This window comes from Ptiloglossa arizonensis, chromosome 7 (assembly GCF_051014685.1).
Source record: "Ptiloglossa arizonensis isolate GNS036 chromosome 7, iyPtiAriz1_principal, whole genome shotgun sequence".
Taxonomy (NCBI): domain Eukaryota; kingdom Metazoa; phylum Arthropoda; class Insecta; order Hymenoptera; family Colletidae; genus Ptiloglossa; species Ptiloglossa arizonensis.
This window is the reverse complement of record NC_135054.1, coordinates 2,708,269-2,723,352: the sequence shown is the minus strand read 5'-3', so window position 1 is coordinate 2,723,352 and position 15,084 is coordinate 2,708,269. Positions and strand designations below refer to the sequence as shown.

Here is a 15,084-nt window from a genome sequence, read left to right as displayed (position 1 = left end):
TTCTAGAATAGACTTGTACATTAGTGCAAAATCCCTCAAATAATACAATAGTTATTTAATAGCTCTTGAATATCACAGTATAAATTTAGCCTCTTTGCTTCGTTTTTTATCGCATAAAAATTTAGGGGGTTTCAATTTGTTATGGTTCAGGTCTGAATTTAAGATTTAAAAAATGAGTTCAATAATTTGTCAATTAAAGATTTGACACTCATCGTGTGATTGTTACAAGATTTTACCGAAAAGTTTTACATGCAGATCTAATTTTTATAATAGATGATTCAAAAAAAGTTTGAAGAGAGATGAATAGACTGCGAATTTTATGGATTTATGGTGTATGCTAAAAGAAATATTCTACATATGCTTTTGATATTTGGAATCTGTGAAATGAAAATTGCTGAAAACAATAGCGTAAAGATTTCGAAAGAGCGGCTACTTTAAGGGGACATACTAATGGATCTAGTGATTTAAAGAGTATTCCATGAAACTGGTGCTATTCCGATCTTTGATGACTACTGATCGTTTAATTTCACTATGGCCGTTAGCAAACCATGATTTCTTTATATATGTGTAATGGACTTTACTGCCTTCTTATTCCCCTTGAGGAACGTAGATCCTACAGTGATTATTGTTTACCTTAAAAAATTTTTAATTTAAGTCATATATATTATCGCTGACTCATATTACTGTAGTGCCTTGAAAGATGCTCACGACTAAGGTTCGGTAATTGACCATCTTTCAAGGTTTAGTATCGTTTGTGTTCTAGGGACCGACCTTTTGTAACTCGGATTGGGGCTGACCTTCACACTCACAGTTTCTCAACGGCTTGCAGAAGACGGAAATGGAAGTGAGTGGAAGGGAATAAAAACGAGCGTAATATTTGTACAATGGGCTACATGAATTCGTTTCGCTCGAGGACAAATGGCTTAATTTACATTATCCCTTCTCGTTCTCGTGCAGCGGAGATACTTGATGCTCGCTCGTGTGGCTGCGCAACGTAGGTGCGCAAAATCATTATGCTACTGACCACATGATACGAACCTTCCGTAAGACCTAACTGTGGTGTAATCAACGACAGAATCAACTACGGAGGCTTCCCGCCATTTGCACTGTCGTGGAGAACTCTTCCCCTTCTTACTGCCATGGCTGATGACGTGGATGCTGAACAAGCATATCGCATATATCTTTATTTTTATGAGACTAGTTTGACGAAATGGACCTTAGATATTGAATTCATTGATATTCGTAAGTGATAGTAATAACAACAGTAATATTAATGACAAATATTATTAATGAAAAATCGGATAAAATTAATGACAACGCTATTGGACAAAACTACGAAATCGTAAAGTGTTTGGAATATTTCACTACACGTATCTGGGCGGTAGGAGTACGATACGGAGTGAGGGTTCACATTTCTCAAACTTCTCCTACCGGCCAAGATTCTTCTGTGACTCCTAGAACCTGGATGCGACGAGTTGCATGCACGACTATGAAACCACAATGCTCTATCAATAGTTTTATGATATTTAAAGTTTAAAATAGGCTGTCAATTCAAGAAAAGAATTGTACTTATTACATATGTATGATTACTCTTTGAGAATAAATTCCAATATTTGTAACTTATAGGTATACGACGAATTGCACGAGTCGATTAAAACGACAGTGTAATTTACATAATTTGCTGAATACATTAGAATACATATTTTGATGTATTTTGCGCATTTTATTTTGCAATTTTTCATGTATTAAACATGTATAATATATTTGTGTACATATCATTTAAATAAAATATTCAAAATATTAGTTACATAAATTGAAATTTATTCTCAAAGTGCAACGATATGTAATTAACAAATAATATTTGAACTGTCTTTAAAATTTAAATATCGTGGAGCATTGTTCTTATTTTATAAATACTCGTCGTGTCTAGGTACGTGTGTCAGAATTCATTTTCAAAACGCAGTGATATATATTTAATAAGTAATAATTTCATTGAATTAATAATCTATTATAAGCTTTAAATATCGTGGAGCTATTGACAAAACATTCTTCTTCTTTCGTGCACACTCGTTTCTAGGTTACATGTATCGAAGTTTATTCTCAAAACACATGTTTAATAAATAATATTTGAATCCTTGGATTCGTAATTTGTTTTATCTTTAAATATTTTGGAACTGTTACAAGAGCAGTCATAGCGATTCTTGTGACTTGTCGAGCATAGGTTAGCCGCATTTATATTAGATGTTATGTACGTACATGCATACGTATTTTAAGGAGGAAGAACGATTAGTCCCGAGTTAATGGGAATGTAGTACGAAGAGTACGTAGAATATGGACAATATCGAGTAATTTGCTTAGTTACAAACCTTATGAAGGCTAACTAAACCGTATGATTCATTATGATTCACAATTTTTTATAGGACTGATTTTTCTTTTTCTCTATAATGCGTACAAAATATACGAGCCATTCTATTGCGTGTCAGCGGTATGGTGATTCTGCGCATTTTGTTGCACTGTGTAGTAATGTTATCGAGATAATATTGCCGAGAAGGAGAAGGAGGTGATACGTTTAATATACTGTACTCCCTTTAGACAACAAAAATTAATACCTCCCGGTGTATAATTGGCGAAACAAACATAGCAATCTATTTAAGTCAGTTTCAAATGGTCTGTTCAGCGATACCCGCTATGGGGTAGGTGTTTTCCTGCATGATACCGATCTTCGGACGCTTCGGTCTTAGCGTCCAAAAAAGATCGCCCTCGACTCGAATCTGAATTATTCATACTCTGCAATCAGTTAAGGACGCTACGATCTTGGCATCTCACAGTTTTTACACGATCGCTATATTTGTTCCACCAAGTATGCAATATATGTATATACATAGTCAGACTAATTTAAAATTGTTCAAATGACGTCATGTTTGATCTTATTTTTATCGAAAAAATCTTGTCAATACGTTAAAAGTACTTTCGTAAAGGTAAAACAAAAAAGATGAAAACTTTCATTTTTCATTAGTGGATAACTTAGCACGTGCCTTATCATTTTCGGGCGCTGGCCGCCGGGTATAGGTAGTCGGAAGAGTCCGCGCAGTTTTTAGAATTGGTGGGGATAGCAATTTACAAGGTTAGGGATTTACAAACCTGGGGGTTAGATTTGCAGGCAAACATTTTTCGGGATATTAGTATATTTCTATATCTATACGTAACGTAATATCCCAGTAACAAAATAATTAATTATAATCGTATTTTACTTTTTATGATTGTTGGAAGCTAGGAGATGGTGTTTGCCATATTCTTTATCTTCTGGAGCCGTAAATTCCTTTAAGGGGATATGTAACAGTTAAATTTAAAAAAAATAGAATTACTTCTTTTTTCCGATTCGTAAAGTTCTAGAGAATATCTAAAAGATTTGTTTGAAAATTTTTTAAATGAGGAAGATATAGCCACTTTTATGAAAGCCCACACTTCTGAGTCGAATGGTAGTTTAACAGATACACTCGATAAAAAAAAACCTAGTCATACTACTACAGATATACGATCACTGTTAACGAATTAATGGACCTTCGTGAACATACGTGATGTACTGTTATGCAGGAGGGAATGTTGGAAAGAACAGTTTGCAATCCCTTGGCAATTTACTGAGATTTTATTATAATAGACCAACTGACAAGGATTTTCGTACTTGTGTAACTCTTGGACATAACTTAAAATTGACGCTCGGGATTTTCGAAGGGTCTTTTATATTTGATAACAAAGAAGAGCCTGGTCGCAGAATGGGGGTTCGCATAAAAAGATGCGTAGGCTAGGTCAAGGATTGTTTTGACCGCCTTACGTTATCTATTTCGTTGTCTGATTTCTTCTAATCGGTTCCCATCAGCAGGCGATGATTAATCTCAAAGGCACAATACGGTATAACACTGGTGTAACAGTACGATGAGACGTGCGCATAATTTGTGGTAAGTGCATATCTGTAGTAGTGTGGTCAGTTCTTTTCTAACCCGAATGTACTCGGCAGTCTGGCCACTTGGCCCCGGTAAACTCCCTTTCACCCTGTAATATAATCGAAAATTATTTTATTATTTTAAATAATAGTGAAACTATGAAGTCACTAATGAGTGGCTTTGAAATAGTTGAGCTAGCACTGTTTATGGCTTCCTGCATTATTAATAACGAGTATAGTAGTGTTTTGCAATTAATGGAAGTACTCAATTTACGAATTGACCCAAATGGTACGAATATATGTTGAAAATGAGACTCACAGCGACTTCGAGTGGCTCGCGTGAAGTCTGTAAGTAGTGCAAAAGAGATTTGGATTGCATCTAGATAGCAAAATTTAGAAGCACTAGAGTCTGGTATGTCACGAATGAATCCCTATTATAGTTCAGGAATGTATTATAATACGTAATATCAAGATGTTTGTGTTTTATCACCGCGAAAAATACAATCGAAACGTAAATCGATTTTTCTTAAAACTATGCTTTTCAAAACACTGTACACCATTTCAAGAAAACTATTCAACCGATTTACTTCTATTTTGGCACATGCATATAAAACATCAATATCTTTGGTGTATTGGGGGTTTTTTGAAAAATACTTAATTATTTTTTCAAAAATTGTATTTAACACGTCTTTAAGAAAAAAAAAAAATTAATTTCTTATATTTAAATATGTGTAAAACGAATATTTTTTCAATATTTTGAGAAAAACGTCCGATATACCTTTGCGACATTAGTGTAGATTACGAAACTAATTGACCTTTTTTATTTGCTTAAGCCATTGTCGATAAACCACGTATGTACACTGTCCAGGAGTGTTTACCGAAACATGGTCTCACTCTTGGCATTGTGCAACCGCCGCACATCACCAATGACACTTTCAAGTATTAAAAAATGTTCTTGAATGTATATTCTTTTAATTAAAAAAAAGTACTAAACTCCTCTGTTTAATCGTTCGTTTTTATAGTTTCTCGAAGGAACTTGAATTTTTTGTGTATTAACTGTAGTACAAGTATGTCCCCCTTAACTTCCTGTCACCATTGTTTAACGACGGCTTTTTGAGATATAATGTGTGCATGGCGAGCCAAAAAGTTAGGAAAGAAAATAGAAAATCTAATTTTTATTTTCTCTGGAAATATAGAAAATTATTTTAGAAATTATCTTGGAAATAAACTCTATTTTTTGAAAGTAGTCATCAAATAAATGTACCACACTGTTATCTAACATAAACTCACTTACATGATAATGTCAAGATCAAACTACAAATACATTCTAAATTCTGAATGAAAATATAAAATACAATCGTATTGACTGTTTCTAATCCTCGATTTCAAGACGCGGTTTTGTTTTCGTTTTCATAGGGCATACTCAACCGTAAAATTGTTAATTTTTTAATAATACTTTCATCAAGATAATGAATGAAGAGTATAAACAATTTTTGCATTGGTATTGATACACCGATACGCGTTAGGCACTGCTCTGACGATTTAATCGCGCAAAAATAAATTTTTACTAATTCTTTGTATTGCGTCCCCATTCGTTGTTGCCCCCTTCAAGCTGCCTGTTCGAGTGTGATTTGTTTTTTTTTTTATTTTGAATTCAAGTCAAGTGCTGGATAAATTCTCTTTACTTTAAGCAAACTACTAACCTAGTTTAGTTTTCATTTGTCAATTTGTTGCTTTCTTCTCAATTAGAACCGACAGAAGAATCATCGTTGGAATTAATGACACTTTTACTGTTAAATAACATTGTAACGTATATCTGTCTAAGATGTGACATATCTTTTCCCCTAAACACAGTGTGTCTACTTTAACACGGAAATTTGAAGAATTTCGATTTCATCCACATAGCCTGGGTATCTTTTATTTAACATAGTTACAAGATATTTGGAAATTCTTCACAGATGTAGAAGTATCCTTCAGATTTCTCAATTGGATTTATATCACGAATATTCTTATGTGTTTACATTGCTCGGTACACGGGTACATTTATAATAATCCGATAAATCAACCACGTGATCTTTTACTTTTAAAGTGATTCTTTTATTATAAACAAACTATACAATACTGAACCAATGGAAACAAAATTAATTGGATGTGTAAAGTGTTTGGATTTGCAAGTATGTAATAGGTTGTTCAATAAGTTCTGTCGTTCGATAAAACTTATTGAGCCACCTAGTACTATACTGTTCAATAAGTTTTATCGAACGACAAAACTTATCGAACAACCTAGTACAAGGATTATTCACTGCTTCGCCCTAAATAATCTCAGATTGAAATATTTGCATAGATAGTCCTATTTTTTCCAAATACTATTTGTTTTAGAACGACTTTTGTTCCACAAAAATCTTTTTGTCGAAAAATTGTTTTTCAAACATTTCTAACAGTAAATATTATTGAAAGACGAAAGAATATTTATGATGTATAAATACACAGTATTTCAAACGCTAATGCTATGCATAGTAGATACACGGATCGTATTATTTTAACTTTAGAATATACATTACAAATATGTTAAAAACATGTATTACATTTTCAAACTATTTTTTGTAAACTATTAGGTTTATAATTCTTATTTAGTTTTGTACAGTTCTTGGAAGCCTTTTATGTCACATCTTCTACATAAAGTTATGAGTCATGTTTATGACTAGACCGTAGATGTTTATGCAAGTGCATATTTTTATAGGAAGTAGGTAAATTTACGGAACCAGGACGGGAATTTATCTATCATTAGAGATTTTTAAAAATATAATTTTTATTTTGCATATTGTATGTTTTGTATAAATGTATATATCTTGCATAAATGCATAGATTTTGCATACGAGCATATTCAACTGATACTTTATCAGTGATAATTATTTGGTTAAATCATTAAACAATAGTAAGTAAGATAGTCGTATCTAGTAAATCGAGTAACGACAATCGACAACAACATAATTTAATTTCGAATTAATTTATTGGCATACAATGAGAAACAAAACAAAGACGATAACGTTATAGATAGACGGTTTCTTCAATAATAAACTATGAAGAGATTTCTTAAAAAAATACACAAATCAAAATATTCCAGATGAGTTTACATTGGGGACAAATTTATTGGAAAAATATTATATTTTGGCGATCCAAAAAATACGAAAGGATATTGGCATATTAAGTCTCAATACCCATATATGAGACAACGGAAGCTACTGATCGTTCTATTGCAAATTTAATTATTGGAAAGCTCTGTGAAACTGAGAAAATTTAATCTTATTTATTAGCTTCAAAGCAATTATCAGAAACAAATTATGCTACTTTTGCTAGATTTGGCGTACATGTTGAAAATCGAGAAACATTTAAAGATATTTTATCAAAATAGATTACATATTATTTGTTTAATACATGGAGTGAATAGACCAGAAGATAAAATTTGATTGCAATTTTCTACTGTTAATCGTTTGAATCCCAAACAGCACGATCACGTTGTTAAGATTTTATGTCGAGAAAACGCAGCACATTTCGGACGTTCTCGACATCTGACGGTGCGTCATCAACTGTCGAAGTCGCGCGCTCAGATTTACTGACGCAAGTACATCACACAGCTCCTTCTTTTAATGTAAATAATACATTTTACAATAGGTACAATCCTATAATAATAGTGCATTAATACATTACAAAATAAAACATTTTGTATTTCATTGTTATCTTCTCAATAATTTTTATCGAACAAAACTTGAAATATTTATAAACTTACAGTACGCATATGTAATAATGCAGATGTATTTCATAAAATAACGAATTAGAAATTAAAAATATTTTTGTGTTATGAACAAACAATGGAGAGTAACACATAATTTATAACATCGGTGTTTATCGAAACATATTGGATGAATTCCTTTTTTACATTGCACACAAATTAAATGTGATTATTTTATTGCATCTTTCGTGCTGCAGACTACGCATTGTCGCAAGTTACGTTGTGGCAACTTTACTAAACCAAATATTTTTTCCTTTACATAACTGTGTGCTTTTTTTAAGTTCATCCACTCACGCTCAATTTCAAAAATAATATTCGAAATAAAATCTAACCGATTCATTGCTCTACTCTTAACTCTTTCCTTGTAAATTATATATGCATTTAAAACCATGCGACTCATTGTGTTAAAGGCTACCTTTTTCCAATATTTAACTGTTCTTTATTCACCGAGAACAAACTTTGCCAACTGCAGTAAATGTGACGGAGCGATGTGAAAAAGATAAGAAGAACGTTTCCTAACACATCTTATATGTGTGAAACATAATATTTAAGAAGTGCTATCGCGCCGCTTGCGATTTATCGACATAAAATTAACGAAGCACTCTCGTACTCGTTTAGAGGAAGCACGGTTGCGCTGTTCTGGTTTTTTTAAAACCCCCTGGGGCTCAAACGGTTAATAAATTAATATCCACTATTAAAAGTGTTTTTAAAAGCTTCACTACGCGTCGAAAGCTATAAAAATAAATTAAAAAATATTCCATACCATTAGGACTGATCATAAAGATGTAGAAGTTGGCTAGAAGCAGCGGTTTTTTTTATGCAATACATTTAGAAGGGATAAAATAGTGGATTTGACGAAAAAGAAGCATGGCCAATTAAATCGATGCAAGATGTTTTACGATGCACATATTTGCAGTAAAATTTAATATTTAACAAAAGTAATTATCAAATGTTTTCAAAGACCACAAAGAAATTCAAAACTGCGGTATTAACACTAACAAAATCTACTATTTTAGTCAATTTTAGTAATTTTAATACAATGTTAAAAAGTAGTAACATTCCGTTGGGTGAACATGTTAAAAAACAATAAGTAATTTCAGCATACTATTGATGCAAATTTAAATGTACTCCCACAATGTCATGTGACGTGAAACGTTTTTTTCCAGCGCATAAATTAATTTTATCCAAAAAAGGAACTAATTTTCAACAAACACTGTAGACAAACAATTGTAGCATATTGTAATTTAAATTGTAATAAATAAAACAATAAAATGATTAATAGTTTGTAAATATATAAACTTATTTTCTGTGTTCCTTACATTTATTTTCCATATTTCGACATATTACATCTGCATAAACATTCACAACCTAGTTATGGCCATTCTAAAATGGTTTGCATCACCAGATATGTTATTATAGTTCCGCAAAGATTGATCACACAGAATGTACAGTAAATATATACAGTATTTCTTTGTTGAGAGCCAGAAGTGTCCACTAGAGTGCTGGACACTCCCTATCATTTTTGATTTTATGTCGTATTAACTTGTGAGCTTCGATCGAAAATCTGTCGTTAAAAGGGAAATTATTTCATGTTTGAAAGTGCTCAAAACATTCTGAAAAGCGAGTCAAATAGTTAAATATTTTAATGAAGGTAAGTTAATACGTATTAATTTTGCATGGTTCATTATTAAATATTTTTGTTTTTCATTGTTCAAAACTAGTTAACTGTTAAATTCATTTTCTTTTTACGCCCGGAAAGTAACCAAAAATGGATCTGGCACGGAATGTGTTAACCAAAATTCTCCGTATGAGGCACATGCTCGAGGACATGTGTAACGCTTAGTGAAACATCAGTACCAGTGAGGCCTTTATTAGACGAAAGGCACATTAAACTAGCACTTCCTAGACATCGTCAGCCTGTTCATACTATATATTTGATTAGATCCCTTTGACCCCAAGCATAGGCTCTAGGGGGATGAGCGATATTGCAAAGATTAATGATTTCCAAATGTGCACATCGTAGTCCGAGGAAAAGTTTTTTCTCCTTCTTTTATTTGAAATTGGAAAAAAGAAAGAGATTTTCCCTGAGATAATTGCAGGAAAGTGCTAGAAAAACTTTCAAGTGATAGTATGATTTACATTTATACCTTCTATATGTTATAACTGTTTCTTATTGTTTGTTTGTATGAATGTATATTAATGAAAATGAGAAAAATATTATTTTAAATATTTATAAGGAACAATTGAAAACTAAAACGAGAACAATCTAAAACGAAATCTTGACGAAATAGTAAAAATAACTGCTCGTATTGGAAAAGTCTCTGATACGTAAAAATAAAATTACACGCGCGCGCGCCTGCGCACAGACAGTAACTGGCACTTGAAATCGTACACTTGGCAATTCAGGCGATTTTCATTTGTAAATCATAAAATTTACAGTAAATGATGAAAACATACATATAGGCATATAATTCAATGCTTCTTTATTTAGTACATAACAAAAATTAAACAAAATCTTCAGTAATTATTACATTGTAATAAACGAAATTTATCGTTATCTGTGAAATTACCCTGTCAGTAAAAATCGTACAGTACATATTTTTGTTATAATTAATATATTATAGCTTGCGTTAATATTTTTTAGGGTGTCCTTACACGTATTTTCAACACATTGTAATCGCGGAGGCGAAGATTTAACCAAATATTTGCAAAATTCGGGCGTTATTTTTTATCATTCTTCTTGTAATTCTCTGTTGAGTGTTTGTCGCACAGTAGCGGTTTTTTTAATGTGCTACGAAATTTCAAATTATTGGCCAATAAACGTCTTCTTATGGTTTCGCATGATACATTCACACCTTTTTTACGTAAGATCACTTGCCCCCAAAGTAAGGATAGACCAGGATTTTTCTCGAATGTCCGTAGTATCAGTTTGTCTTCCTTTTTCGTTGTCTTTGGTGTAATGCCACGATCTGGCAGGTCATCGACGTTTTTTACCTCCAAATATCGATTCACCCACTTACTAACAAATGTTTTCGACTTTTTCGTGTACTTAGCAGCCGCTGAGTATGACATTTTTGGTCCTTTCGGATGCGAACATGGAAACACTGCTTCGTAACATGATGCGTATATGACACTCATAATGTGTAACTCTCAAAATATGTAATGCTCTGACCAAGAATAGGCGATAACTGAGTATTTTTGTACAAAGCATCTTAAAGGAAGGGTCAGGGTACCTGCCCAAGTAGCAATTTCCCAGCTAACAATTCATAGGAAAAAGTTTTGCCGTATACGCTCTTGTTAGACAGACTGTATTTCACTAATTTCATTGTAACTTTTTCCATTATAATAATAACGAATTATCAATTCATGTTCTGCTAATGTTTGCCGAATTTTGTTTAATGTGTATGCGTAAGATCAACATTGTGTTCACGTTTATAGTAAATACATGTAAGAAAAATGATAAAAGCACGTAGTAATAATGACTTTATTATAATTACAATTAGGAACTTTTGTAAAGTATTACTGTAATGTTCTTTGTTAAAAGTTCTGTAGTTATTAATGCTGACGCGCTTTTACTGTTCGTTGCTATCAGGAGGCAGCGCTGTTGTTCTGTTGCTCTGTTGCCAACTTTATCTTATAATTTATTGCATTATTACATGTTAAAATATTTCCATTGTGTCAATGTGGTAATGTTACTGGATATGCACTAGATTTGTTTTCAGACTATATTATTATTTAGAAATTCCAGTGATCAATTTGAGAATACATACGCATTCAAATTGGTTCCGCAAAAATGGTGAAATATTGTTTCTATATATTACATTGTGGTTTAGTTGAATATGGTTCTCATAATTGATGTTCTGAAACGAAGAACTTTGTCGTTCGAAAACTACTAGTATTATACGAGATCGGTATTTCAGACCGTGCAACACCAACTCTTGTAAGGTGAAACATCTATCTTATATTTTATCTATGTTCACGTAACAAAAAGGCATCGCTTGCAACGTTATTTTATATTTTATCTCTATCAGAAGTCCAAGCGCATACGTACTACGTTAATTTACGTTTTAGTTTGCCGTGCAATGGTAGGTAGTGCATCACACTCACGTTTAAAACGTATAACACTACTTGAATATTTTAGTGTATGAAATTCAATGCCACCATCTTGAAATTACTAATGTTTGAAACATCAAAATTTAAATTTTTTAGATATTTACAAAAGGCAGTTCGCGGCAATTCATCGCAAGAAAATATATATTTTAAAATATTTGTTTAATCGTAAATAAGTGAATCAGTAGTGTAATAACTGTAAGAACGTGTTCAAGGAAATACAGCTTTGTGTAAGGTGAGTTACTTTTGTAGTGGTATTATTTAATAATTTTAATCATATACTGAAAATTGTATTATAGTGTAGTATAATGTTACATTATTTTTCTATGATGTAAGTTAAAAATAATGTTATGTGATTATAATATCAATAATACTATTTTTATAGAACTATATATTATTTGTTTGTTTGCAGAAAATATGACACGTGACAAGTGTAGTGTTCAGGGATGCAGTTTGGGAAGTCGAAGGATGCGAGCCCTTCCCAACATTAAAACAGACAAGGAACGTCGTCTAAAATGGATAGCTGCATGTGGTAATCCAAGCTTGATAAACAGAACATCCAAAAACCTACAGATCTGTGACGAGCATTTTGAAGCTCGTTATAAATTAAATTCTAGGCTCAGCAAGTCTGCAGTACCTACTCTTCATTTACCAAGTATGTATATATATGTAATAAGCTTGTACTAAATTATATACATGTGTAGCTTACTTTATTATAGATAATTTCAATATTTTGTAGAACCTGAAAACATAAGCTGTTTAGAACAAGAAACAACAGAATCAGTTCATTTACCAGGTATATATGTATATGTTAATAAGAGGCTTGTATTAAACTATGCATATTCGTAGTATATTTTATTATGAATAACTTCAATGTTTCGTAGAATCTGAAGATGTAAGTTGTTTGAAAGAAGAAGCAACAGAAACATTAGTGCCATAGGAAAAGAAAGGTATTAAAACATATTATATAAAGTATTGTAGTGTTTTATAAAGCTCGAGTCTTCGACCTTCAGTCCTTATAGCTGAAAGTTTGAGCCTCAAAGAGTTCTTACATTTATAGCTTGAACTGTGATAAAAACTCTGATGGTTTGAAACTTGACTACGGGGACCATATATTTTTTAAATGCATGTGTATTTTACAGTTGAAACATTTTCTTAAATGAACCATTTTAAGACTCTCTAATTACATTTTGTCTTTTGAAAAGGAAAAATTTTTCTTAAATGTGCATATACAGTGAAAGTCAAAAGTGAGTACACACTTCGAAAATGCAGAATTTATTTAACAGTTTTTATACATACACTTTATAAATTGGAAATTAATTGGAAAAACGAAGCATAGAGCTACAAATTAATGGTAGAAAACATAATTAAATCTAATATGTATATTTGAGAAATAACGCAAATCAATTGTGTATTTGTGAAAATACGAATTAAAAGTGAGTATATCCAACTAATTAAGAATCATTTATCATTATTTCTTAGTAAAATTACATACATTTAATATTTTTTTGGTCGCATCTAGCTTTAATTACCGCAACTAAATGTTTTGGCTTAAATGCAACCAACTTATTGTTGAAACAGGGATATCATTCCATGCTTTTATTAGTTCCATTTTGAGATTTTCCTTAGTTGTAATTTTCTTTTCGTGTAATTTAACATCTAATATTTTCCATAAATTATCAATTATATTAAGATCTGGAGACTGTGATGGAGGATTTAATTGATTTGGAATGTTCTGTAATAACCATTCTCTAAATACTTTAGTCGTGTGTTTGGGATTGCGATCTTGTTGAAAGATTCATTAATCCGGCAATTGAACTTTTACAACACTTGCAACTAAATTTATTTTTAAAATGTTTAAATATCCAACTTTATCCATAGTATTATTAATAAAAATTTCAAATTTACTTTCGTTTGTAAATCAGACGGTATTGTTCCAAAATTTGACTGATTTGTCTGTGTATTGTTTTGTGAATTGCAACTGCAAAATGCGATTCTTTTTACTTATCATCATCTTCTTAAGTGGAGTATGAGCCATGGAAGCCATAAAAATGTAAAGCTCGTCAAATTGTACTCACACTTACAGATTTTTGCTGTACTTCAGATATTATTTCAGCTAATGATATTGCACTTGTAGTGGGATCTTTTTTTATTATTTGTGTTATTAATCGGTAATCTCTCTCATTTAATTTCTTTGGACGACTGGATTGAGGTAAATTTTTTACACTTTTTGTATTGATATACTGGTCCATAATTATTTTTACTGTTCCATGAGAACGTCTACTTATTTTTCTTATTTCCCGGAATAATTTGCCTTCATCTTCCAACTTAATAAGTTTTTTATTTCTTCTGAAGGTTCCTTACGTTTTTCATTCATATTCTGTTTATAGTATTGATATAAATTTACATAAATTCACTGCAATTCAAGAACTATTGTTTCCAGAAAACTACTTTATGTGACCATCAGTCGTAACAAACTAATTTTGCTGTATATACTTACTTTTAGCGCGTCGCGAATAACCTTCGCACGATAGTCGGTTGTTTACCAATAGTTAGAAAATAAATCAATGAGATGTGTATGTATATGCAATTCTAATGTAACAAATCTCATATAGTACTAAATTACGATCTCGGTTTTTGTAACATAGACATCATATTTATAAGATGTATACTCATTTTTGACTCTCACTGTATATGTGTGTATATTTGTTAACATGATTGTATTTAAACGACTAAATACATTTTAATGAAACTTTATATTTAAGTTTTATATTCTCATCTTAAGGCCTGATTAGATTTTGGACCATAATCAATAAAATAATGATTACCTCTTGTTGTTGTTTTTTGGTTACTGTGATATATATACATTATTTGTAAATATGTTCTAAATAAATCTTAGAGAGAATTCAATTTTGCATAATAATATTGAATAATCTTTTTCTATCTTCTCTAATGAAAGAAAACAAATTAAATGAAATCTTATTTATTGCATATGTAAATCATATTAATAATGTACACCATAAATATTTAAAAATACTGTTACTCCAAATAGTTCTTTTAACAAAGGTTTAATTAAAAAATAAATATTGTAAAGCAGAAAATAAGTAAAGTCGATTAAAATAAGTTTGTAGCAGCATTTGTTAATAAATATTTTGTTAAAATATAAACCTAACGAAAAGTACTAATTATCATTTCAGTTGTAGTTGTAGTTGTATAATATCAATTTGTAACAAAAAGGACAAAT

At 31.3% G+C, this 15,084-nt stretch overlaps 2 protein-coding genes across 11 annotated transcripts in view; both read left to right on the top strand.

Moving 5' to 3' along the window:
- The window catches only part of Nf1 (neurofibromin 1), a 39,759-nt gene extending 30,745 nt beyond the window's left edge, over positions 1–9,014 (top strand). For 6 of the 10 annotated variants that reach the window (XM_076315464.1, XM_076315465.1, XM_076315458.1 and 3 more), the window contains one exon: positions 764–9,014. The gene's annotated coding sequence lies outside the window, so the exon portion shown is untranslated. Of the gene's footprint in view, positions 1–273 lie in introns of all 10 variants that reach the window. The other 4 variants (XM_076315461.1, XM_076315459.1, XM_076315462.1 and 1 more) reach the window with 4 other exon arrangements.
- A 2,244-nt stretch (positions 9,015–11,258) lies between these two features.
- On the top strand, positions 11,259–14,673 carry LOC143149101 (uncharacterized). The gene is made up of 6 exons (XM_076316179.1): positions 11,259–11,815; positions 11,940–12,075; positions 12,253–12,495; positions 12,580–12,636; positions 12,725–12,790; positions 12,901–14,673. Exons 3-5 carry the CDS (start codon positions 12,258–12,260, stop codon positions 12,778–12,780), a joined length of 351 nt encoding a protein of 116 aa, XP_076172294.1. The 5' UTR covers positions 11,259–11,815; positions 11,940–12,075; positions 12,253–12,257; the 3' UTR covers positions 12,781–12,790; positions 12,901–14,673.
- The last annotated feature ends 411 nt before the right edge of the window (positions 14,674–15,084 follow it).